This window comes from Stegostoma tigrinum, chromosome 18 (genome assembly GCF_030684315.1).
Source record: "Stegostoma tigrinum isolate sSteTig4 chromosome 18, sSteTig4.hap1, whole genome shotgun sequence".
Lineage (NCBI taxonomy): Eukaryota > Metazoa > Chordata > Chondrichthyes > Orectolobiformes > Stegostomatidae > Stegostoma > Stegostoma tigrinum.
In genome coordinates this window covers 11,116,935-11,143,990 of record NC_081371.1, presented here as the reverse complement: position 1 = coordinate 11,143,990, position 27,056 = coordinate 11,116,935, and the positions used below count along the sequence as shown (strand labels likewise).

Genomic DNA, 27,056 nt, shown 5'->3' with positions numbered 1-27,056 from the left:
GCAAAATGATTCATTAGGTAATGAAGACATTGAAGACCTTACGACACTCCAAGAAACAAATGACCACCAAAACAACATATGAATTATTTTCTCATCTTACTGTGATTGACAGATGTCACCATGAGGAATGCCTGCTGCATTTCCTACATAGCCACATACACAGCACTTCCATTCACATCACAGAGACTCCACATTCTCTGCGGGGGGCAAGTAACAAAAGCAGATCTTCGTACTTTAAGTGATCTTCACTTGAGCCCTGCTTTCCTAATGGAATGTTTCTGCTCTGTACTTCAGCATTATCTGACAGTCGAGGTAATTTCATCCTGAATGGAAACTTTGTGGTGAGCATGTTTAAGCGAGAAATAAGTGTGCAGGGAGCCACGATTGAATACAACGGCTCAGATAATGATGTGGAACGCATTAACTGCACTGACCGGATTGAGGAAGAGCTGATTTTGCAGGTGGGAGTTTTTTCTAACAGTAGTACCTTCGTGCTTATTTATTGAATGGTAATTATTTTCCACCACATTTCCATTAAAGATTTTCCTCTGCTAAGTACACATCAGAAATTCTTTTCTCGCCTACCATTACTTTAGGAGCACCAATTTCTACTTGTTAAAGACACATTGGCTTAACATTAGTTGATATTCTCACACTCTTTTATAGGTTTTATCTGTTGGAAATTTGTACAACCCCGATGTCCGTTACTCTTTTAATATACCCATAGAGGACCAACTGGAGAAGTTTGTTTGGGATCCATATGGTTCATGGCAAGAGTGTAGCAGGGTGTGCCAAGGTAAATTCCAACCTGTTATTTCCATTCACTTTTTGTGTCTTAAAGTAACTTTCATATTAGGAAAAGGTTTGGCTGTTGACAATTGGATGGCCTAGTGGTATTATCCATAGACTATCAATCCGGAGACCCAGATAATGTTCTGGGGATGCAGGTTTGAATTTGAATTCAATTTTTTTAAAATCCAGAATTAAGAGTCTAAATAATGAAACAATTGTCAAGAAAAACCCATCTAGTTCACTAGTGTTCTTCATTAGCTGCAGTCCTGAGCTGTAGCTGCAGACCCACAGTAATGTAATTGGCTCTTAACTGACTTCTGGGGCAATTTAGAATTGGTTAGAAATGCTGTTTCAGTGATGCCCATATCATGAGTCTTCCTTTGTAGAGTGCATTACTTTACAGGATTTCCCTGGATCTTTTGCTGGAGTTGTCACAGGAAACTATGAAATTACGGGCTAGAAGAAAACAGAACATTTTGGCATAATAAGGTGTGGAGCTGGATGAACACAGCAGGCCAAGCAGCATCAAAGGAGCAGGAAAGCTGACGTTTTGGGCCTAGACCCTTCTTCAGAGATGGGGAATGGGAAGCAGGTTCTGAAATAAATAGGGAGAAAGGGGGAGGCTGATAGAAGATGGATAGAGGTGAAGATAGGTGGAGAGGAGACAGATGAGTCCAAGAGGTGGGGATAGAACCAGTAAAGCTGAGTGTAGGTGGGTAGGTAGGGAGGGGATAGGTCAGTCCAGGAAGGACGGACAGGTCAAGGGGGGTGGGATGAGGTTGGCAGGTAGGAGATGGTGTTGCGGCTTGAGGTGGGAAGAAGGACAGGTTAGGGAGGCAGGAACGAGGTGAACTGGAATTGGGATGCGGGAGGAGAGATTTTGAAACTTCTGAAGTCCACATTGATCCCATTGGGCTGCAGTGTTCCCAAGTGGATTATGAGATGCTGTTCCTGCAACCTTCGGGTGGCATCGTTGTGGCATTGCAGGAGGCCCAGGATGGACATGTCGTCTAAGGAATGGGAGGGGGAGTTGAAATGGTTCACGAATGGGAGGTGCAGTTGTTTAGTGCAAGCCAAGCGTAGGTGTTCTGTAAAGCAATCCCCAAGCCTCCGCTTGGTTTCCCCGATGTAGAGGAGGCCACAACAGGAACAGCGGATGCAGTACACCACATTGGCAGATGTGCAGGTGAACACCTGCCTAATGTGGAAAGTCATCTTGGGGCCAGGGATGGGGGTGAGGGAGGAGGTGTGGGGGCAAGTGTAGCACTTCCTGCGGTTGAAGGGAAAAGTGTCGGGCGTGGGGGGGTTGGAGAGGAGTGTGGAGTGGACAAGGGAGTCACAGAGAGAGTGGTTCCTCCAGAAAGCAGATAAGGGTGGGAGGGAAAAATGTCTTGGGTGGTGGGGTCGGATTGTAGATCGCGGATGTGTTTGAGGATGATGCGTTGGATCCAGAGGTTGGTGGAGTGGTACGTGAGGATGAGGGAGATTCTGTTTTGCTTGTTATTGCAGGGACGGGGTGTGAGGGATGAGTTACGGGAAATGCGGGAGACACTGGCCAGGAGCGTTCTCAGCCACTGGGGCGGGGGGGGGGGGAATGTTGCGGTCCTTGAAAAAGGACATGTGAGATGTATGGGAGTGGAGTGCCTCATCCTGGGAGCGGATGCGGTGGAGGTGAAGGAATTGGGAAAAGGGGATAGGACTTATGCAGGAAGGTGGGTGGGAGGAGGTGTATTCTAGGTAGTTGTGGGAGTCGGTGGGCTTGAAATGGATATTGGTTTCTACGTGGTTGCCAGAAATAGAAACAGAAAGGTCCAGAAAGGAGAGAGAGGTATTAGAGATGGTCCAGGTGAACTTAAGATTGGGGTGGAAGGCATTGGTGAAGTGGATGATCTGTTGGAGCTCTTCATGGGAGCACGAGGGATGTCAATACAGTCATCAATGTAACGGAGAAAGAGGTGGGGTTTAGGGCCAGTGTAGCTACAGAAGAGGGATTGTTCCACGTAACCTCTCCACCTAACTTCTCTATCTGTCTTCTATCTGCCTCCCCCCGCTCCCTATTTATTTCAGAACCACCTTCCCCTCCCCCATTTCTGAAGAAGTGTCTCGGCCCGAAACGTCAGCCTTCCTGCTCCTTTGATGCTGCTTGGCCTGCTGTGTTTCCCCAGCTGTGTCCACCTTGTTATCTCGTATTCTCCAGCATCTGCAGTCCCTACTATCTCTCGAACATACTGGCATTTCAGTTCCTATTAGCAACTAGACGTGTTATCAACACTTTCTCACAAACTCAATTCTCCCTTCAGTTTTGTCACATAGCCAGTGTGTAAGTACCTTCATACCAAAAATACACCTACAACAAGCAATCCTAAAGACATTTCTGAATGATGTTAGCAAAGGAGGAACTTCGTGATTGATTCCCCTCAAATCAGTTGGTGTTACTTACTTCTAGCATGTTAAGGTTTTGATTGTTTTATATAGCAGATATACTGTGGGTTTAGCCACAATGTGGATAAAAGCATAATTACCTGATCTTTGAAAAAGAAAACTGCAATGCCAGAAATCTGTAATTGAAGGAAAATTTGCTTGAAATGCCCAAAAGAAAGGTTATCTCTACCCAAAAGGTAACTCTGTTTCTCTGCAAAACTGCCTGACCTGCTGAGTATCTTCCGAATTTTGCTTTTATTTTTCTGATCTGAGTTACACTTGAAATGATTAACTTTGGATTTATGCACATATTTTTCAATAATATTGCAATGATGGGTCTGTGGCAAGGAGAAATCTTTAAGTTTTACTGTAATTCTTTTTTCCAACCCCCTCTCTTTGAAGGCATTGATTCCTTTCGTGCCCAATTTATGAAGGAGTGTGACATTTTTTCATGATAAGTGTGACCATTGTTGATGTGTGATTCCTCTTTCTGAGTACTGGTGGCCATTCAACACCTCACTGGATCTTCATCAAATGTAACCTTCCAGCTGGCTGAGTTTCTCCTCAAAAATTAGAAGCATTAGGGCAATTTCAGTGGCTCAGATACAGCCTGGGTGGGGATTAGTTCACTGAACACAGACATGGGGTCAAAAGTGAAATCTTTCTCAGGTATGTTATGGATATTATGCAGCAGAATGTAGCTACACTTGTTTAAAGTCTACACCATAACGTCGGAAAGTGAGCCAAATTAATCATCCAAATCTAAAGGCTTCTGGGGGATGGGGAAATGTGGTTCTGACCCCAGACTGGCCAAAGATAGCTGATTCTGGATCTGATGTGTGATCTGCAATACTAACATGCTTGAATTCACCAGTGTACCACTACGAGAGGAAACCAGCAGAAAACATAAGCACTGATACCAAAAGCTTCTATAAGTATATAAAAAGGAAGAGAATAGTGGAAGTAAATGTTGTTCCTTTAGAGGACAGAAATGATGAGGTAATAATGGGAAACTCCAAAATGGCAGAGGCACTAAACCAATACTTGGTCTCTGTTTTCACAGTGAAACATAATAGTTTCTTCCCAAAAACTGCAGTTCCTACAGAAACTGGTGAAATTACTACAACTACAGAGAATAAATATGTATAAATGCCATATTAAATTAGAGGCAGATAAATCCCTAGGGCCTAAATCCCTAGGGCCTGACCCTAGGCTATTAAAGGAGATGGCAGCAAAGGCAGTGGATGCATTAGTTATGATATTCCAAGAATTCCCTGGATTCTGGAAAGGTACTCGTGAATTGGAACCATCTAATGTAACACCCTTATACAAAAAAGGAGATAGGCTAAAAGTGGGAACTATAGACCAGTTAGTTTGACATCAGTCATGGGGGCATTGCAAGAGTCAATTGTAAAGGAGGAGATAACTGAAGACTTGGAAGAACAAAGCTCAATTCACCAGGGTCAGCATAGCTGCACAAAGGGCAAGTTGTGCTGAGTAACTTCCTGGAGTTCTTTGAGGATGTAACCTGTAAGGTGGGGGATCTGGTGGATGTGGTATATCTAGATTTTCAGAAGGCATTTGACAAGATGTCACATAAAAGACTGGTCCAGAAGGTTAGATCTTGGAGGTGGTTAAGATTAGAGCATTTGGCTTGGATAGAAGATTGGCTGAGTGACAGAAAGCAGAGGGTCGGGATAAATGGGCCCATCTCTGGATGGCGAATTGTAACTTATAGGGTGCCACAGGGTTCAGTTCTTGGACCTCAACTGTTTACAATCCATATAAATGATTTGCAAGCAGGGACAGAGTGTAACATAGCAGCATTTATGGATGATACTAAAATAGGTTGGGAAGCAGGAAGATAAAGAGTTTACTGGTGGATATTGATTGGAGAATGAGCCCGATTCTGGCAGATGAAATTTAATGTAGATAAGTGCAAGTTCTGGCTGGAAAATTATCAGGGCATATTAATACATAAAAAGGAAGCAGATATGAATTGCATCAGAGGAGAGGGTTCTGGGCATCTTTATGCATGGATTGCGGTAATTGGGTATGAAGGTACAGCATATAATAAGAAAGGCAATTAGAATCCTGGCATTTATTGCAAAAGGGCTGGATTTTAAAAGTAAAGAAGTGTTGTTACAATTTATATAAGGCATTGGTGAGACCACATCTGGAATATTGTGTAATATATTATTTGAAGAAAGATGTGATGGCACTGGAGGCAGTTCAGAGGAGGTTCAGCTGGTTGATTCCGGGGATGAAAGGGCTGACCTAGGAGGAATGGTTGAATAGTTTAGCCTTGTACTAGCTGCAGAAGAATGGAGGATGGAATCTGATTGAGGTCTATAAAATGCTCAAGGTGATTGACACGGTGGAAGTTGAACAGATGAATCCCTTGTGGGACAGTCTCGAACAAGGGGTTACAGATGTATTGAGCGGAGGTTTGGTTCAAAACTGAGATGTGAAGAAACTACTCCTTTCAGAGGGTTGTGAATCTGTGAAGCTCTCTGGCCCAGAACGCTGTGGAGGCAAAATCAATCAACCGTTTCAGGAAAGAAATAGATATGTTTCTGAAAAAACGTGGGATAAAAGGCTATGGGGAGTAGGCAGGAGACTGGAGTTGAGACCAGGGTATGATCAGCATGAATGTGCCAAATAGTGGAGGGGGCTCCAAGGACCTAATTGCCTACTCCTACTCCTAATTCCTATGTACCACTGCTTTTGCCTTGATTTGTATTGCTCTCCTTTATCCTGGGAAACAGTGAACTTTGTTTCTTTAGAACCTATTGTGGTGGAATTATGTTGTTACAATCAGATGGTGGTTTTGTCTATAATTGAGGTGTTTCGAAAGTAACTGTCATATTCAGACATTGTATCTACGGTATACTATGGAGATCGGGTTTGCCTTCAGGCAGTCACTATATTTGCTGTAAAACGCACAAAATGAGTGCCAAACTGCTTTCATCTGTTACAGGGGAACGGAGGAGAAAGGTGGTTTGTGTGCGTAAGAGTGACCACTTGGTTGTTTCTGACCAAAGATGTGAACATTTGCCTCGCCCAGTACCCGACACTGAGCCATGCAACACAGAATGTGAAGTAAGGTAAAGACTGCTATTTTAGCTGGTCACTGCGGAACAGAATTTTCAAAATTGCATTTCTGATTTGACTCGCTGAGATAGGATATCTGCTGCATGGGAAATCATAGGGGCCATGTCATCAAAGGCATACATCCTTCTGAACAACCGTACTTAAACCGAGGCGATAATGAATGAAGAGGTGATGATGGAGTGAACATCTGTGCTATAAATGATGTTGAGTGATGCATGGAAGCAGCCTTTTATTTTGAAGAGTCTTGTTACATGCCTCACTCTAATTAAAATCCATTTCTGCTTAAACCCGGGAATGATGGGCAAGCCCGTTTGACTCATCTCGCATTCCTGAAAGTGGAACTCCATGATGACCAGTGCCTTCATTTTACTGCAGGTTCTTCCTCCCCACCCCACCCCCACCAATCCAGGAAGTAGAACAGAGTTGGGGTCAAATGCAATTTTATTTGCTTTCAAGTCGCAGACTCGCATTTTGCAATTGCTGGAGTTGCACTCCTGGCATGTGCTAAGAGCACATGACAAAATTGCAATGACCCTTTCTTCCCCTTCCCTCCTCCACCCTTGCCACTCCCTAGATGTCTTCACCTGTGAGTCATACCTCCCTGATTCTCAGCAGGATTACAATCACAACCCATTTGTTAGTTTGTACAGGTTGGCAGGATAAAGCAATGTTTGTACACAGTGCAGATGCCCACGCAGGGAAGCTCTGTTAAGAGCAGATGCTGTGTAAGAATGAAATGGGCACACAGGCAAATGTGTTGGGTGCTCTGTTGAAGTCAATGTGTGTTAACTGCTTGCAATCCATTTTATCCCTGGAAAATGGAGAGCAGGCACTCGAATGCCCTGAGGTGTGATGTACCTCTGACAATGGAGGTCCACTGGATATCGTCATAATTTAGGCCTGCAGTTGGTTATCCTGGAGAACATGTATGAGGCCTTCTGCATTGTGCCACTCACCCCAGAGATTCCCTGTTGCTTTTGAGCAGAAATCAAAAGTCTCTCCACCCCGTGTTGTATCTGCAGCCTTTCCATATTAATGCTTGGCAGAACAAAATGTTCACTCCTTGATGAGTGTGGTCAAAATCATCAGGTCAGAAAAAGATTTATCATAATCTTACGGATGTTCCAAAGAATTAGTTCTTCTCAATCAAATTAAAAACAATTGACTTTACAATATAAGTAGCTTTGCTCTGATTCTAGGTGGCACGCAGTAGGTAAGAGTGAATGTACGGCACAGTGTGGACCAGGCTATAGAACGCAAGACATTCACTGCATAAAGTATACCCACGACAAGGGACCAAGTGAGTCAATAGACGACCGATACTGCAGGGATCAGCCAAAACCGCCTAGCAGAGAGCCCTGTCATGGTGACTGCCAGAGAACCAGTTGGCATTATACATCCTGGTCACAGGTAATGGTTACAGTGTGCAACCTAACTGCCTCAACCTTGTGGACAGGCATATATTTGTATTATCATTGGCACTGAAGATTCGACAATCAGGAAATCCATGCTTTGAAGTCTATTTTGTTTGCCTTACTTGAGGAAGGATGTAATTGCTTTGGAAACAGTTCTGAGAAGGATCCCCAGATGAATTCCAGAATTGAAATTCATGTCTTATGAGGAGAGATTGAACAAGTTAGGCCTATACGTGCTTGAGCTTAGAAGGATGAAAGAAGATCTAACTGCAGTGCACATGATGCTTAAGGTGATTGACAAAGTGGATGCAGAGTGGACATTTCCACTCGTGGAGCAACCTAGAATGAGAGCTCATATTTTTGAGGGAAGGCAGATTTAAAACAGAGATGAGGAGGAATTACTTCTCTCAAAGGCGTCATGAGTCTGTGGAATTCACTACCCCAGAATATTTTAGATGCCGTGACACTGAATAAATTTAAGGTGGGGATAGATTTGAAATGGGGTAACGTGAGGAGCCGGCCGGAAAGTGGAGTTGAATCTGAGATGAGATCAGCCATGATAGTGTCAAATGGCAGAACAGACTCGCGGGCATGAATGGCCTACTCCTGCTCCTAGTTCTTATGTTCTGATTTTGTATGAAAACATGGACTTCAGTAGGAGAGCATTGATGATCATTCACATTGTCTAAAATTTATGAAACGCTAATTTGAGCAATATCCACTTGTATTGAGGTGAGGTCCATGCAGAAAGAATGACTACTCAGGGTGCAAAGAGAATAATATTGTATTTCCAATTGGTAATGCACCTTCATTTGGACACTCCTGCATACATAACTGTATGGATCATTTATTTGGTTTTCTCAGTGCACAAAACCCTGTGGTGGTGGAACCAAGACTCGGGAAGCATACTGCATGAACAACCTTGGCAGACGCCTGGTTAACCAAGAGTGCAATGAGCATCAGAATGTCATTTCTCATAGATGCAATGAATTTCCTTGCCCTGAATGGACAGCCAGCGAATGGAGTGAAGTGAGTACAGCTTTAAAAAGTTAAAAGATGCCAAAAAAAAGGCCGAGTAAATGTCAATACTAACCTAGCTGATATAGAATTCAAAGCCTTAATGCACAGTGTTAGACTGGAGGCAATTCATGACTGACATTTGCTGTTAGGTTTGATCTATCAGACATTGTCTATACACTGTATCAAAGAGGGAATATCTGACCATGGTCCACTCAGGGCTGTGCAAGAGAATTAATTATACAAAGCGTAGTATCAACAGAATTGTGAATTGATAATTTGTATTCTCCCTGAGCTGGGTTGTGATGTATCACCGAGAGAATGTTGGGCCCTTTTTCTGAAGGAGGGCTCCAACCTGAAAAGTCAGCTTTCTGTTCTTCTGATGCTGCCTGGCCTGCTGTGAACCACCAGCTCCACACTTTGTTATCTCTGACTTCGGCATCTGTAGTTCCTGCTTAACTAATGTTAAGAGATAGCTATTTTGGAGCCATAAATTATAATAGAATCCCTACAGTGTGGAAACAGGCCAATTGGCCCAATAAAGGACACATCGCCCTTCCAAACAGCATCCCATACAGACCTGACCGCCTGCCCCTTCCCAGTAACCCTGCAGTTCGCATGGCTAATCCACCCCATTTACACACCCCTGGACACTATGGGCAATTTATCATGGTCAATCTAACTAACCCGCACATCTTTGGACTGTGGGAGGAAACCGGAGCAAACCGACGCAGACGTGGGACGATGTGCAAACTCCACACAGATAATCGCTCAAGGGTGGAATCGAACCCAGGTCCCTGACACACTGAGGCAGCAGTTCTAACCACTGAGCCACTATGCTGCCTTTCTCAAAAATCTTACCATCTCAGTCTTGAGAACTCCCATTGTTCCAGTATCCATAGTCTTTTCATGGAGACAGTTCAAGATTTCCATCATCTTTTTCCTATGAAAAGGTACTTCCTGACTTAATTGCTGAAGGGCCTCATGGTAATTTTCAGATACTTTGATTTGCCCATCGGTGGAGAGAGGTTTTTTTTCCCGTTATTAACCGTATGAAATTCCATACCTTGATTAAAGCATGCACAATCTGATAAACTAAAACTTTCTTTATCCAGAGAGTGATAAACCTGTGGAAGTCATTACCACAGGAAGTGATCGAGGCCAAAACATTGTGTTTTCAAGAAGGAGACAGGTATAGCTTTTCTCACTGAAGGTATCAAAGAATATAGGGGAGACGGACACAGGGAGGAATTAGGGGAGTGAGCTCTCTGATCTGCCGTAATCATACTGAATGGTACAACAGGCTCTGGAGGGTAGTCAAAACGCGTGTTCCTGCTTCTATCGTCTATGTTTATATGTAAATTAAAGACGTACCACCTTTTACGTGAGCAGTTGACTTAACCCACTCAGCGCTACGATCATTCCAATTAATCTGTGCTCTATCCTAACATGGCCACTTTATCTTTTCTCAGGGTAAGTGGTTAAAAGCGGTGAAGTTTAGCCAAGACTTATGAAGTGTATAGTTTATATAAATATCACAGAAGATAACCTAAATAGTAAAAGTCTCATGTTTAGCTATCTGGATCGAGATTTTCGATGAGGTAACAGGAAATTCCAAAAGGCATTTGATAGTGTGCCTTGGGACCCATGTGAGTAAAGCTGAAACCCCTGGAGCAATAGTGGAAAAGAAACAACCTCCTATAGTAGGGAGATTCCAGACAAAGGGACTATAGCCTTCAAATTAAAGCTAGGCCATATATAATTTGTGAATGAAGCATTTTGAAAGTAAGCTTTTTCTTTCTTTCACCCTGAGAAGCAAGTGTAAGCCATTAACTTAGGGATCGAATTTTCAGCATCCACTAAATGACCACTTACATTATTTTAGTGTCTCGTGACATGTGGAAAGGGCACAAGACATCGACAAGTATCTTGTATACTGAACAATGAACCACTGAGGGACGATTTTTGCAATCCAAGTACCAAGCCAGAGGCTGTAGGAACCTGTGAGCTACAGGAGTGTGCGTCATGGCAAGTTGGGGCTTGGGGCCAGGTAAGTGCATGCCCAGAATTTTGCTTGGTTGGCATGGCTGTATCTACGGGCAGTGTACGGGAGCACACTCCTGTATATCGGGGATCAGGTGCCAAGTATGCCAAGTATGCCTTGTAGGTGCTGCATTTCTAAAGACCCACACTCCCAATGTGTAGAGTCACTGGTCAAAGGGGGCTGATGTGATATGTGACCGACCTTCGCTCAGGAGCGAGCAACACAATGACAAAACATACTTACCACGAGTAACTAGTGAGAAATTCCTGGAATCTGTTTCTCTTATGAGGAGCTAAAACTTTTAATCATTACTGAAGGACAAACTAGTGACCATTCTCCTTGCTGGCAGGAATAAAGCTGGATCTCTTTGGCATTAAGTAGCTTCAAGATGGCATATTTGCTAATGGGCGCCAGGAAAGAAAGCACATCTAGAGTCAGTTATCTGCTATGTGAATATAGTTCAGAGTACAATTCTCTGAATCCTTGAGAATACTGTTTGCGATCTACCAGTCTGACTAGCTTGTTGATGGAACTAGGACGTGTAAAAGCAAAATCCTGCAGATGCAAATCTGAAACAAACACAGAGAATGCTGGAGAAACATCTGGCAGTATCTGTCGGGTATTTCGAGTCCAGTATGACGTCCTCGGGTGTAGAAGTGTCACTGGGCCACCAGGATTGTTGTAGGTAACTCTGTAAGATCATGTCCTAAGTGACAGAATATAATAATTATTCTGCAGAATTATTTGTTCACATACATCTGAAAAAAAAATTTGAATGAGTAATTTTAGGGACGGTTTCCTAGATCAGTTTGTTGTGGATTCAATAATAGATTAGGCTAATTTGGCTCTGGTGATGTGTAATAAGGAAGGTTTAATTTTTTATCCATTTATGGAATAAGGGTGTTCCTGGCTAGACCAGCATTTATTGCACATCCCTAATTGCCCAGAGGGCTGTTAAGAGGCAACCACATTGCTGTGGGTTTGGAGTCACATGTAGGGCAAACCAGATAAGGATGGCAGTTTCCTTCCGTAAAGGACGTTAGTGAACCAGATGGGATTTTTCCCCCCAACAATCAGCAATGGATTCATGGTCATCATTAGATTCTTAATTCCAGATATTTATTGAATTCAAATTCCACAATCTGCCATGGTGGGATTCAAAATCAGGTCCCCAGAACGTTATCTGGGTTTGTGGATTATATACCACTAGGCCATTGCTTCCCCCTGATTGTAGTAGGTAACTCTGTAAGGCAATGGTCCTAAGTTACAGAATATAATACTTATTGAGCAGAATTATTTGTTCGCATACATCTGAAATAAAATTTTGAAAGAGTAGTTTTCCAGAATGTATTTTCATGTGACAGATTACTGACCTTTATCCTGTTGCTTTTCACTAGTGTGCTGCTACTTGTGGGCATGGATACCAAATGCGTGCAGTGAGGTGTATAGTTGGTGCTTATGGTGCAATTATAGATGACAGAGAGTGCAATGCTGCAACTCGTCCAAGGGATAGCCAGGTAAAGGAAAAATCAAATTCTATTCCTTCAAATAAGTTACTTTAATAGAAACAGCAAATGTTCAAAACTAAATCATTATATTTCCTTGTAACTTCAACTGATGTAACAATGAGAGATTTCTAGCTGACTATTGTGTTGTCACCTTTTGGAGTGATTCTCTTTAAGAGCTCAACATACAAATGACTGGATGCTAATATATGACCACGGGCTCTCTACACTGTAGCACAAGGTAAATGCTATATCTAGAGATTACTGTGTACGTGATGTGTTATCTTAGCTGCAAATAAACCCAGTAACAATCTTCCAGAAGGTGGAATCCATGTGTTTAATTTGTGTTGCATTTAAATAAAGCAAGAATATTTTTGCATATACTACTTGAGCATGACAGTGGCATTGGATTGAATGTTCTCTCTCATGATAAAAACCACCCAACTTTCATCAGACACTGCACAAGATGTTTTTGTGTTTTGATTCATTTCTTTGCAGGACTGTGAACTGCCTCCTTGTTTGGAACCATCAAAGATAGTCACAACCACAAGTCCAGCTGTTCAGAGAAGGATAATGACCCAGTGGAGATATGGATCCTGGACTCCTGTAAGTTACTCTACTTTAATAAGAAACTAATGCAGCCAAGTGACAGAAAACTCAAGATCAAAGAACCCAAGTTCTGAAAGCCTTATCTTGTAAAAGATAACAAGTTGAACCCATCTAGTACACTATCAAAGTGTCTGCATGCATTTGTTAACCTGTGTCCATGGTTCTTGCTACCTATGGAAAGAGTGAGTGCTGTAAACTAAGACTAATTTATACCATTGTAGCTTAAGGAAGCCACATGTTAAAAGACTAAAATCTGGATGGAGGTCACTCAATTGTGCTGGTTATGAGGGAGCCAGTATGTTTACAGTCTTGCATCTTAAATCAATATAAAAGCCTAAATTATGTATGTCTTCAAAAATGTGATTCCCATTATATGCATCACAGAATCCACGTGTTGATGTATACCTGCTGTGTGTTGTTTATTGGAAGTAGCAGGCTCGGTCCATAAAAAATGGAGTCTTAAGAGGAAGTCTTGCCGACTCTAAGTGAACTCAGAAACTGGAGGCTAACATTGCCAATATCACTTTGTCTTTTATCAGAATTTTTATATGATATCCTGTTAATTCCTGATCTTTGCATTGAAGGTATAAAAGTTGCAATACAAAGCTAATATCTTCAATTTTTAAAAATGTGACAGAGTATTGTACCTGCTAAAGTTAATAGATTGGAAGTTCATTCTGGTGGGAATTAGGAAAGTAAACAAAGAAGAGTGAGTTACGAAATTAGCTTGTTGGTCAGTTCCCCAATCCACCACGTGCTTGTAACAAATGGGATTTCCCAGTTGACCACTGGTCAATATTGTATATTATGATCTGTTCAAGAGTTCCATCACACACAAACTTGGAAAGCTACTTGTATAGTAATGAGGATGTGTATAGGTTTTAGGGTGGCACCCAGAGTGATGAAATGGGCAGATGCATGGAAGACGGACTTCAGTGGAGTGAAATGTGAAGTAATGCACTTTGGGAAGACTAATATGGAAATAGAATATGTAATAAATGGCACAGTTTGAAATGCGTGACATAGGTCTACAGAGAAAGCTTAGTCTGGAGATATGCAAATCCTTAAAGTTAGCATGACAATTGATAAGGTGTTTGAAAGAAGCCGATCGGTTACTTGGGTTTATAAGTATGGTAATGAATACACAGTAAGGAGGGCATGCTAGAGATTTATGAAGAACAGCAATAATTTGCATTTATGTAGCACTTTTAATGTCCCAGGGCAGTTCATAGGAATGTCATGAAGGAGGATTTGACATTGAGCTTGTTAGGGCAGATGAACAAAAGTTTGTTAAACAATTGTGTCTTAAGGATTTTAACGAGTTTTTTAAAGGAGGATAAGAGTCAGAAAGGCAGAGAAGTGTAGAAGGATGGGTCGGATAGCTTGGGGATGTGAGTAACTGAAGGCTCTGATACCAGTAGTAAGGCAATTAAAATGGAGGATACAAAAGAGATAGTGAGTACATGTGCAACAAAAGGCAATACTTTAATCATGGGTGATTTTAATGTTCATGTAGGTTGGGAAAATCGGAGTGACAAAGGTAGCCATAGTGAAGAATGCACAGCGTATATTAGGGACTATTTCCTAGATCAGTATGTCGTGGATTCAACCACAGACTAGGCTATTTTGGATCCAGTGATGTGTAATGAGGAAGGTTTAATAAATTATCTCAGAACAAAAGATCCTTGTGAAGACAGTAACCATAACATTGTAAAATTTACTATTTGGGTTGAGATGATAGTGCTAATCTCAGGCTGTCAAAATTAATATTCAGTCACGTCCCATTCTCATGTTGGTGGATAGATATTTGCAGCTCTTTATCTTTTATTGTTTAAGGCTTTAGTTATCAGTTTTAGCCCTTCGCTCTTAGGCAGTTTTATTGCTGATGATTACGAGCAAAAAAGGATGCCAAGTAAACTCAATGGCATCACAAGTGAGCGACCTGCACCCACCATTCTGCTGCTACTCAGCATTTACATGCCCACACGTAGCTATCTGTCCGTGATGGAAGAGAACAATCTTCATGGGACTCCAGCTCAGCAGAGAGATCTGTTGAAAGCTGTACCATCTGCTGCACACAGATCTGTAGCTAAATGACATACAAGGGAAGTTTTGCTGTGTTTTAGCAGGGCTCCTTTTAAGCCTGCAGCTTCTTGCAAGCTACCTCCAAGTTACTGCAACCTCTTATCCAGCATGCATCCGATAACTAATGCAACCTCCACTACTCTAATTGATTCACAAGTTTTTTTTATATGATCTGCACCACCAGTGGAGCGCCAGATGTTATGATATGAATACAACAATGCTATACTTGGAAAAGTAGATTAAATGTCAGCAAAATTTAAGAGCCGTATAAATAAATGAATCAGACTGTTACAGTTTTATTGTATTTCTGCTTTAAACATTTGAGGGCAAACGTTACAGTTGACATTACGCATTCTAATGAAATTTGAGTCGCTCTTCGTGAAAATTGTGGAGTTTTAAATTTAACATTTAATATATGTAATTTTTTGTTTGTGTCCCTAATTATTATTCTTGTCACTATTGAAAATGTGAACGGTAATCTTAAGGGTGAAACAATTTGATTTTTGAAGCTTGTTGTTGTTGTAGTGCTCGGTTAGCTGTGGGAAAGGAGCACGTGCTCGCTACGTTAGCTGCAGAGATGCTCAAGGTGGTGTTGCTGACGAATCCTTCTGTGCCCACTTGCCTCGTCCTCCTGAGATGTCAACGTGCTTCAGTCCCTGTGGACAATGGCATGCTGGAGAGTGGTCGCCGGTGAGTGTTCCATCTTCCACTATTTGAGAACATGTGTTCGAAAACCATGGACAACTATTCAGAGCGGTTTAAAACACCACCACGTAAATACTCATGACAACTTGAGTGTCGTTCCACATTCCCGTTGAGGAGGATTTGTTCACATGGAGTTTTGGTCCGGGGGCCGGAAGTGACATCGTTATCACTCTATCTCTGACACCAACCTCTGGGGGAGAGGACACACAAGCTCCGATGGCTTTCATTTTCTCAACTTTACCTTTTTGTTAATACTTTGTGAAGAAACCTCACCTTGCATTTCAGAGAGTGTGGCAAGGGTATTGAAATTAGTTAAGTATTGCTGATTTTAGTTACTGGTTCCTAACCTCTTTCTCTAGCAAAACATGTTAACCTGGTACTTTCCAACACACTGTACTTGAATTATTGTGCCAACATATTTTCCATCGATCTGCCTCCCGCCCCGCGCACCGACACCAGCTCCCAGTGCCTTTTCCTTTCTTGCTCCTCAAAATGCTCAAATGAATTTTCCACTGGAGTTTGATTTTGCAGAGGATAACATGTGGCACTGAAGCCATTCGTAGTACCCTGAAGATTTCAGCTCACTTTGCAAAGGTGGAAAACCGAACCGACTACCTTCCATATGTGGCATCATGTTGTGCCTTCAATGTGGAAGGCGGCTATTCAGCTCATCTCCCCATAACAGTTGCCAGATCTTTGAAAGAACATCCAATTATTCTAGCTTCCCCTGTGCCCATAGGCCTACACTTTCCCTCTTTTCAAATAGACATGCAAGTATTTTCTCCCATGTACAAGAGGTATAGAATTAAACTTGGAATCAGTAGACTAATCAGCCTAACATAAGTGATAGGAAAGATACCGGAATCTATTCTAAAGGATCAAAAACATGTAAAAACAAAATGCAAGGTAGGGAAATAGTAAATATGTCACCCAAAGCACTAGCTTAGCTTAACTAACCTGATTGTATCCTTTGAAGAGTACAAGAAAAAGTCAAGATGGATAATGTTGTATACTTTGATTTTGAAAAGGCTGTTGATAAGCTACCGCATGGTAAATTCAAGGTAAATTTAAGGCATGTGGAGTCAGGAGCATGAAATTTGATGAATAGCAAACCCAACTAAATAGGAAGAGTTGGGGTAAAGAGAAGTTTTCCACATTAGACAAAGGGAGAAAGTGAAGTCACTCGAGGATCAGTACTGGAACTACTGTTATTCCAAATTTACATTACTGACAAGAAGTATCAAAACTTACAGGTGATCTCAACTGGAACCCAGAGCCAACATTGAAGAAAGATACAGCAAAAGAGAAGAGCTCATTAGAAAACTTGCAATCTGATCAGTTAGGTAGCCAATGAACTTTAACATAAAGATGAGGTGATTTTTAAAATTTTTTCATGAAATAATGGGGTAGAAGAGCAAAGGACTGCTGAGGTATGGACAAATGAATCATCAAAAGCAGCATTTCAGGTCAGCAAATAAATTTTAAAAAACTAACCTGTTGCTGAAATGCAGTTAAAGAAGTATAGAACTGAACACTAGCTCATCTATGCCAAACCAATATAGGAGTGAAGCCCTGTTAGGCCGTGTCTGGTTTACTGAGTGTATATTAGGTCTTAATACCTTGGAAAGGGCAATAGTGATCTGAAGTAAGAGCAAGGTTGACAAGAATGGAGCTAGAATTGAGTGCTTACATTTTTTGAGGTGGATTGAACAGTTTTCAGCTCTTTCCTTTATGAAACAAAAGTTGCGAGAGAGACCCAAAAGAGCATTTTAAAGTTATACAGGTTTGGATAGGTAGATGTGGAAACATTAAGGGAGCTACATGCTCTTTGTAAATGCACGAACATTGACAATTCCTTGTTTGTTTCTTTTCCCTGCAGTGTTCTGTCAGTTGCGGTTCTGGGACGGTCACTCGTCAGGTTGTTTGCACTAGCTACCACCATCAAATCACATTCACGGACGAGAGCGACTGCAATGCCATGGGGAAACCGTCTCAGGAGCAGGAATGCAGCATGCCCCCATGCCCCCGGACGCATCACCAACATGATTACCCTGCACAGTTCCCACAGCGCAACTATCCGCAAACCCATCCAGACCAACCTACCCACGACATGCCCGGTCAGAAAACGTGGAACAGCCCATCACGGGAGAGTCAGTGGCGGACAGGACCTTGGGGAGCAGTAAGTCATTTACATAGTTAAAAGACCATTTGTTGAATAGTCCATTATCAGCTCCTTATTTTTGAAAGAAGGATATTTTAGAAGAACTGAAAATTTCAACAAACTGAGATTGACAGATTTTTTGGGGGGTATTTGTATTAATGATTACACAAACAAGGGTGATAAATAGAGTTAAGATACAGATCAGCTATGCTTTAAACTTACGATGAGACAATCTCAAGAGCTGAGTAGTCTTCTCCTGTCTGTGTAAATGCACACTACTGCAAGAAGGAAATGCATACATGTCTTTTAGTTATAAAGTGTTCTGCAAAGCTGGATAGTGCTGAAATTGTCAGGCACTCCCTACAAAACATCAAATGATTCTAAAAGGATTTAAATAAAGTTTATCGTGATATACAGAGTCTTAAGGGCAAAAGAAAGGATTTTCAACAGCAAGACCATGTGAGAGCACTCTTGACCTATCCTGGATTAATGCCAACGTTTGATTAATAATGCTATTGTGCAATGCCTTGGAATGTGCAACACAGATATAAGTTGTTATTGCTGCCATTTGTCCATTTCTAATCTGCTATGCATTAGCCAATTAGCTGAGCAGGTTTTCAAGATGCTAAAGCATATTCATCTCACTATTTCCGAAGATGACTATACTGCTTGTGCCCATTTACATCAAATGAGTAATAAGCCAACTTTATCACAACTATGAGAAGTCTTACCTATCAGTCTGGATGTTCAGAATTTCCAAAGTGTACTGCCATGTATTCTTTGAACGATAAGTCATGGTGTCCTTCACCCTTCTATGATGTGCAGATTAATGCTAAATCCCTCATCACCCCAACAGAAAAACTGGCATCCTCGCTGTCCCTAAAACTTCTACAAGCAAGTCAGAAATCTTAAGGATTGTTTCGAGGAAGAATCTATCTGATGTTGCTGTCAAATGAGCTGAACCGTTGATTTAAAATTGTGAAGCTGTGTTGGTTTTCCAGAGTTGCTTATTGACCAATAAATTATTTTAGTGCTCGAGCACTTGCACAGGTGGATTTCAGCGACGGGTAGTCGTCTGTCAAGACGCAGAAGGACGTCCTGCTAATGACTGTGATGAAAGAGTGAAGCCGGCAGAGACCAGGCACTGCGATGCTGGAACATGTCCTCATTGGAATTATGGCAACTGGGGTGAGGTACGCCATCCGAGAAGTGAATAACATTTTCTAGATGTTACTAGTTGTTTAATCATTAATGTCATTGTATTCCAAATTGTTTTAGCTCTTTGTTGAAGTATTTGTTAGGATCAGTTTAAATTTTCAGTGTTACAGATCAGAAGTGGTCTCAATTGGCACTCAATTATCTTAAATGTGGTCCTTGCGTTCCATCCCAAAGCTTGGCACTTGTGGCCAATCGGTTAAAGCAATAGACTAGAAATTAGTCAAAGTTTTGCTACATCAGCTCAACCCCAACTGACTAATTACTATGTTTGGCTGTTCACTGTCCAAAACCATTCACCTCTGTATTTAGAAAACCATAAACTGTTCCAATGGACTTTCTAATCAGTTGATTCATTATTAAAATTTGTTTGTGACTTTTTACTTTTAAGCAGCTGCTTGTAAACAAACGAGGAGACAGGTTGCTTTAAAAAGTCTCCATTTTGTATGGTATCACCTACTTCCCTTTCTGTTGATGGCATTGATAGTCTCTTCAGTGAAAACCTGCTATATTATGAAAGCAGTGATAATGGGAACTGCAGATGCTGGAGAATCCAAGATAATGAAATGTGAGGCTGGATGAACCAGCCCAGCTCTTCCCCTCCACCCACTGCATCCCAAAACCAGTCCAACCTGTCTCTGCCTCCCTAACCGGTTCTTCCTCTCACCCATCCCTTCCTCCCACCCCAAGCCACACCTCCATTTCCTACCTACTAACCTCATCCCACCTCCTTGACCTGTCCGTCGTCCCTGGACTGACCTATCCCCTCCCTACCTCCCCACCTATACTCTCCTCTCCACCTATCTTCTTTTCTCTCCATCTTTGGTCCGCCTCCCCCTCTCTCCCTATTTAATCCAGAACCCCCTCCCCATCCCCCTCTCTGATGAAGGGTCTAGGCCCGAAACGTCGGCTTTTGTGCTCCTGAGATGCTGCTTGGCCTGCTGTGTTCATCCAGCCTCACATTTTATTATCTTATATTATGAAAGCAAATATCCTGATACGGATATACCTTAGTTCTCATCATTTCAGAGTCAACATTTTAATGATTACAGTATTTTACTGGCAAGTAAGTGCAAAAATAGATAAAGTTGCTGACTCCGCAAACGAATCGTACAACCAGAGAGACACTAGTGACTCGGTAAAATCTTTAGCTTATGACTAACTGAAGTGTATTAAAGGCCAGCACAGATAACAAGTTGTGAATGTTGAGTGATGTTGTACACTTGAGATCAAGTCCCAGTCAAACACAATTTCCAATTAACTCCAGACCCAAAACATCAGTTTTCCTGCTCCTCTGATGCAGCCTGGTCTGCTGTGTTCATTCGGCTCTACACGTTGTTATTCCAGTTAACTTATTGTTTGCCCTGTTCTTATTATGGTTTCTGATTGTCATACAGTGTACACAGCCATGTGATGGTGGGACAAGAACAAGGCTGGTCATCTGCCAACTGCCAAATGGTCAAAGACTGAATGACCAAAACTGTGACATCTTGGAAAAGCCTCCAGATAGGGAACAGTGCAACATGCATCCTTGTCCTGGTGGTGTTTTATGGCATCGAGGACCATGGAATTCGGTACGATAGTATTCTTTCTCTTTTTCTCTAGTGATTGTATGTGTCTACACAGGGTTATAATACTTGTGTGGTCAATTCCAGGGAGCTGTAATTAATTTTGTTTCTGAATGTAACTTAAGTGATAGCCACACAAGTAATTTTTTTTACATGAGGAGAAGGGACGGATTAGAAGACAAACTGTTGCCAGGGATACATTCCATGTAGTTGTTCCATTTTCAGGTCAAGAGCTAAGATGGTGCTTAATGATAAATAAAAGGCATTATTAAAGTCCTGTTAACCAAAAGCCTTTGGAAAATTTGGCCGCAATCGTCACATATCTCTAATTATAAAACTAAATAGTGGACTGATTTTAGATGTAGAATGGAAGCATTTTCATACTGGAAAAATATAATAATGTATAATTTGTTTTCCATTCATTTCACTTGGCTAATGGTTACCCTATAAACACCATTAATGATTTGTAAATTTGTGTATAGGGAGTTCTTTTTTTAACAGCAGCAGATTAAAACTGCAACAATGAAAACCAGATCGTTTGTATAATAGAAAGTGCAATTTTGTACAGTCTGTATCTTTTAATGTTTGTTTTAATCATGAATGCAAGGAGGAAACGTTTTGTTATGCACATTTGTTAATGCTGTTTTTCTGATGGGTGCTGTTAATATCCAAGAACACACCTCTGCAATTAAGGCAACAAAAAAAACAGATTGCACCATGAAAATAATGTAGGACTTGCTGTAATAAACCCTCCTCTCATTTCAGAGCCTAATGCAATGTAAAACAAGAGCAGATTGTAAGTGGATAGCAGAACATTATTAAAGCAACTTAGCTCTGCTACCTTATTTATATAAAATACTTTCACATGGAAAATGAGTACTTATCTCATTACTGAAGAACTCCCTGAAGCTCATCCAGGAGTTGGATTCCATTCAGTGGGCGTTTCCCTTCCTGGGAACCTCCAGTCATAGTTGGTGGACTCTCCAATTAGTATCAGAGAAAAAAGTACAATATTCTAAAGTTTAATAGAAAGGCAGTCGTAAGAAAGCTACAAAATATCATCGGCACGAATATTGTATCCTGATTAGGGCATGCTACTTTATGATGCATTGAATTGAAGAAAATCCAATCGGGCACTACTGGGACAATTCTTTCTGTTTCTATGAAAATAACTTGGTGACTGCAAGTTTCTTTGCAGTTATGTGTTTGTAGCCATTTACAGATGATTACCTCTAAACATGTTGCTTCCAGTGCAATAGAATAAATGGGAAAATACCTCCATTAATTTGTGATGATGCAGCTTTTGTTGCTTCATTTGTTGCCAGCATTGCAAAAAGATCTTAGCCATATGGTTGGTGCTACCTGTCCACACTGAATAGAGAAGGTGCTTACAAACTCTGCAAAGCATGGGCAGCTGCTCATTCCATTAAACTTAATAAAAATGTTGCAAAACCTTCCTTTTCCACTTCTACTCTTTAATATACATATATATAGGTAAATAACCAACGTTGCAAGTAGAAAATGTGCAAGCAGTTGCATTTGTAGTCACTTGTTTGTCTTGTTCATTTTGGTTACATTGGCAAAGTCTCTCCAAGCTCTAGCTGTGGCAAGTTGTAGATTTCTCACATTGGCAACTTGACATGTAATCTTAGTGGCTGGTGTGTCATTACCTGAATAATATGGCCAAATAAAATGCATTTTGAAAATGCTTCAGCCTTGCTGTATTTGATATTGGTATGAATTTGACTCTGTAAATCAATGACCATATCTTTAAATCAGGTATTCATATTTTCATTTCAGCTTTAAATTCCTGATCATCGCCTACTTTATATCAGTCTGATCTCTTTTATTCATTCAGTCTTTCACTTAATTGCCCTCTCCTCACAAGAACAATTGTCCATCCTCATCAGAATATATTGTAGTCTGCTTGGATTTTCACGAAAGAAGCAGACCATTAGAGTCTTTTTGTAGAAATTTTGATCTCAGTCTTAAAAGAGAAGGACAGGAAATGGTAAAAACTAACCTCTAATTTACCTGACCATAAGCTAGAATTGTGAAAGGCATGGGGGACTATCACTATCCTCTTAAATGAGAAATATAGTTATATTCAGCAGAAGTCCACATTTTTTTGTGCTGACCTTTTAGTTACTTGAACTCAAATGGGACATAGTGTGTAATGACCAGAGGTGTAACTTCTTCTCGTATTAAATTAAAGGTTAAGTCAAAAATCTGCTCAAAGTAAAGTCATTATTTTCACGAGAAGAATTTTGACCAACCTTTCTAATTCTTTGCTTACGTACATGATATTTATTAAATCACTGCAGTTCTTGTATTTGATGAAAATGATGTGATGTTCTGCAGCTCTGAATGAAACAAAAATATATTACAAAAAGCAGTTCTACAAAGACCCTTTAATTTTAAGCTTTGTTTTATTGAGTTAATATAAAAGTAATTGAAGACACATTATCCACTAGTTTCATGTTCAAGTAGCCAAGTAAAGCTATATCCCCTGTCAATGGTAGATTGCAAATAATACCTATTTGTTGATTCATCAAATGTGATTTGCATTTTGATTTGTTTTTTTGTCAGTTTGTTCAATGTTTCTTCAGATAAACATAGCATCCTCATTGTTTGCGAACAGCTATGTGTTCACTATATAAATGTTTATTTTTTTTGTTGACCTCTGCTGCTATTTACGCATTCTTAATTATCTGTTACTTGTAAATTGTGGTGCGTGATCTGCCTTGCATATTCTGAGCAGGACCTCCATGGATTAGCCCACCTTTGTCCATCTGAAATAACCAGTAGGCTAAAACGAATGGGTTGCAGCAAATGCTGCATCATCAGTGCTGAAGACACTTAATTACTATTTTTTAAAAGTGTATTTATTTTTTACATTCTTTCAGTGATAATATTTATTTTAGATGACGTATGGAAAATAATTACTTTGTTCTTATTTTCAAATGTAAAATATTAAAGAGTACAATGTTGTAGAATCCATCTGGTGTTTTTATTATGGTGTAAACAATTTAAACCTTTGACATGTCATTTCTTGAAACTACTTTCAGTAGACTGGACTGCCTATTGATCAAGGGCTTCTACTGTACTTCAGGTAGAGGGGACTGAGTAGGCAGTTGTTCATTCAATGGCCTTTGATTACAGCATCTGGGGTGAATCCTTCCACTTTATGAAATATCTTTTTGCTTATCAGTTCTTCCTTCATTTCCTGTGTACACCTGTCTATGCCTATGAGGTTAAATGCATCAATTTTTCTGTAGCTTCCTTACTGCTTGCTGTAAATTTCCTGAATTAGGAGGGGTCATTGATGAAAGCCACATGATTCCTCAAGTTCTTCACCTAGAGGCACTTTCACTTCCTCACCTGTTGATTGTACAAACATATGAAAAGCCAAGAAAAATCTAGTTGGCTTGTCAAGATTGCTTTGGGCTCTTGTCCCCATCTCTGAGCCAGGAGACGTGGATTCAAGTCATGTAATAATATCTCTGTAGCAGGCTGGTGAGAAAATACCTGTACGGTGCATTATCTGGCTAGATCGGAAACTGGCCCAGCTTCCTCTTGAAGAGGGGCAAAGAGTTTGCAATTACCACTCAAAAAAAAACAAGATATTCTCAATTCCACCTCCTGAAACTTAAAAACTTGATTCTTACGGATGTGTGTCACAGTGTTAGTGTCTGTAAATGGTTTTTTAAAAAAAGGCAGAGTGCACTTTGAGGTTCTGAGCCAACATCCCTGCAATTCAAGGTCTGTAAATGTTATGTAGCCAAAACAGCACTTAAATTGTTGATGACTGTTGCGTTTGTGCAGTTGTGTGTATAACTGTCTAGAAGTTAGGACATAAAGTATAACAATAAGGTGATAACACCCTGAGCTTTCCCCTTCCCCACTTCTTCCACACTGTTGGATACCAAGGAGAATAGTCATTTTCCAGAGAAGTTAAAGGCTTGTAACGTATGATCTTTCCTGCAAACTAATTCTGTTGCCTTGTAATGTCAGCAGGAATGCAATCTTTACACATTGTAAATTGAAGAAATGTCTATTTGGTTACAAGAGTCATAGAGTCATCATAGCACTAAGGGATCCTAACTTTCCTTTGAGCCCATGCTGGCATGATCAGCTGTCACTTCTTAGTGAATGGGATGAGGAACCTGCAGTCCTTCCAATGTTTCCCCAAACAGAATACAAGAAGTCTTTTGGTTTGATATCCATAGCCATGAAAACTAGGTTGCAATCTGAACATATTGGAGTGCAGTAGCAATGAAGTGGCTTTAGGGTTGTGTAAAGTTAATTGCATCAAGTGAAGCACAGTACATAACAAGGTGAGGATACTGATTTGGAAATTTTTCTGATCATACAGAAAGAAACATACTGATACAAGAGTAGAGTCAGGAGACATACACTTGTAATGTTTTACTCTGTGAATAAACATATTGGACATAATTAGGAGTTTGGGATTATCTAACTGGCTGTTAGAGATATAACAGCATGTGGTGGGCCAATAGTAAAGGTTGCAACAGGCAATACTTAGTGGCATGCCTTTCTTATGTTTTTTCATACAGTAATTAGAAATATTGCTTGCTGTTGGCAGCTTGCTTAAGATGTGCTATTTTTACGTCTGCTCACAAATCTTTTGAATGGCAAGCGTCATTCTGAACTGCTGCCTTCTAGAGTGCAAAACAAGCTATCCCTTACATACAATGACACCTCACGTGATACCAAACAATGATCTTGCTGTAAACGTTTAATTTGTCTCCTCAGTCTCCCCATTCACCACCAATATAATTTGGATTTTAAATGTTCTGAAATGTAAACAAAATAGTTCATGGTGACTCACATGGGGTCACTTTTCTGTGAGCATATAAACTCAAGGCAGCTACAAATGCTGTCTTCATAACAGACAGATATCGTAGATGTGCTTTCTGGCCTTATGTTGAGATTCTGAGTTTCTGTTAGGATCCAATTGCCAACAGTCAGGTTGCCTTGGTGGCTAAGCTTGTGTAGTGAGGGTACAGTGATATCGTAACAGCTGGGTCTCACTGTTTACACCCCAAATGCCTGGTAGGGAAACTTTCACTGCTCCCTCACCAGACCTCTAGTTAAGAAAGCAGATCAATTCTCCTCCAACCGCCCCCTCAACAGAGGCCAATGTGTATATTTACTGTGGACCAGACTGGTTTGCAATGAGTATCCCTTCTGCCTGCTTTCATCCTTATTACCTTTCTGGACTGAACGAAGGGTCTGAGCAGCATCTGATTTGGAATTGGTCTCACTCTGTCACCAGTAAACTGCACCTGAAATTGCAGCTAATTGCAAATTAACAAATGATGGCGTCAAATCAATTTGCTGTGAGGGTTGAATCGCACTTTGCTTCGAGGCACCTTCCTGTTTCTAGGCATTCATTTTGTTCTTGCAGAATGCAAAAGTGAAGCCCACGGAATCAGTGCCTGCAGAAGAAAATCGTCTTCATTAATAAGGGCCTGAATAAGGAAACCATCTCCATTAATAGGAACTGACTTATGAAATCCAGAAAAGACATGGTGCCAGGGAAACTTCTGTTTCATTTACAACTGGGGCAGAAGGGTCAAGTGGAAAGTTTGACTGACGTGGCTGTATTCAGGAAAATATGACATTTGTAATGTTGCCTTCAATTAGATCATGTGTTTTGGTGTGTTATCAATTAAATTTGTTTTTTTATGTAAACTGAGAGAGGCCAGTGTACAATGAGTGTGGCTGGGAATTTGATATGTTATGCTTTTTAAATAAGATGAATGTTGAGAAAATCACTCTGCACCATGACAGAGACATTGTCTGAAACATTTGTTCACTTTCAGATCATTCAACGTGGCTGTCTTATTTTTGCATATCTGGCAGGAAGCAGGGGTAGCGTTTTGAATCCCGTGATGCTTTGTCAGAACTTGAGGTCTGAACCTTCTTGGAATGATTGAGGGCAGTCACCCTGTTGATCCTCAGGCGGAGACGGGAGGGCAGGAGCAAGATTTGAGCCTGGACCCAAGGTAGCATTGTTTGGCAGCACTGTATCTCTCAATACCTCGCAAGCACAGATTGCAGTCTCTGTTGGCCACCCTGGTAACCATGGTTCAGCTTTCAGAGCTAAGCTCATGAGACCCTCTCAAATACCAGTTAAAATATTGCAGTGTTGATCTCACTGAGGACTTGTGGATATTCAGCCAACTTTACATTCAGTGAAGATAAAATGGCACTGGGCATGTTAGACTGGGGTGGTTTTGTCCCTTTTACACAATTGATCCCACCATCCATGGGGCTCTTAACACTTTAAACCAACCTACGTAAGCCTAATGCCACTGCTTTATTTACCTTTCTGTTTAAAAGCTATTATCAAAATCATAAAATGGTAGTGCACAGAGG

General features: G+C 40.9%; 1 protein-coding gene across 5 annotated transcripts in view; it reads left to right on the top strand.

Annotated features, from left to right (window-relative positions):
- The window catches only part of LOC125460805 (A disintegrin and metalloproteinase with thrombospondin motifs 20-like), a 357,534-nt gene that overhangs the window by 215,643 nt on the left and 114,835 nt on the right, over nucleotides 1-27,056 (top strand). For all 5 annotated transcript variants that reach the window (XM_048548796.2, XM_048548795.2, XM_048548794.2 and 2 more), the window contains 12 exons: nucleotides 295-461; nucleotides 667-796; nucleotides 6,194-6,320; nucleotides 7,527-7,737; nucleotides 8,607-8,771; nucleotides 10,645-10,809; nucleotides 12,201-12,320; nucleotides 12,807-12,914; nucleotides 15,528-15,692; nucleotides 17,587-17,886; nucleotides 18,900-19,061; nucleotides 20,481-20,657. In XM_048548796.2, coding sequence (XP_048404753.1) covers nucleotides 295-461; nucleotides 667-796; nucleotides 6,194-6,320; nucleotides 7,527-7,737; nucleotides 8,607-8,771; nucleotides 10,645-10,809; nucleotides 12,201-12,320; nucleotides 12,807-12,914; nucleotides 15,528-15,692; nucleotides 17,587-17,886; nucleotides 18,900-19,061; nucleotides 20,481-20,657 — 1,997 coding nt within the window. The remainder of the gene's footprint in view (nucleotides 1-294; nucleotides 462-666; nucleotides 797-6,193; nucleotides 6,321-7,526; nucleotides 7,738-8,606; nucleotides 8,772-10,644; nucleotides 10,810-12,200; nucleotides 12,321-12,806; nucleotides 12,915-15,527; nucleotides 15,693-17,586; nucleotides 17,887-18,899; nucleotides 19,062-20,480; nucleotides 20,658-27,056) is intronic.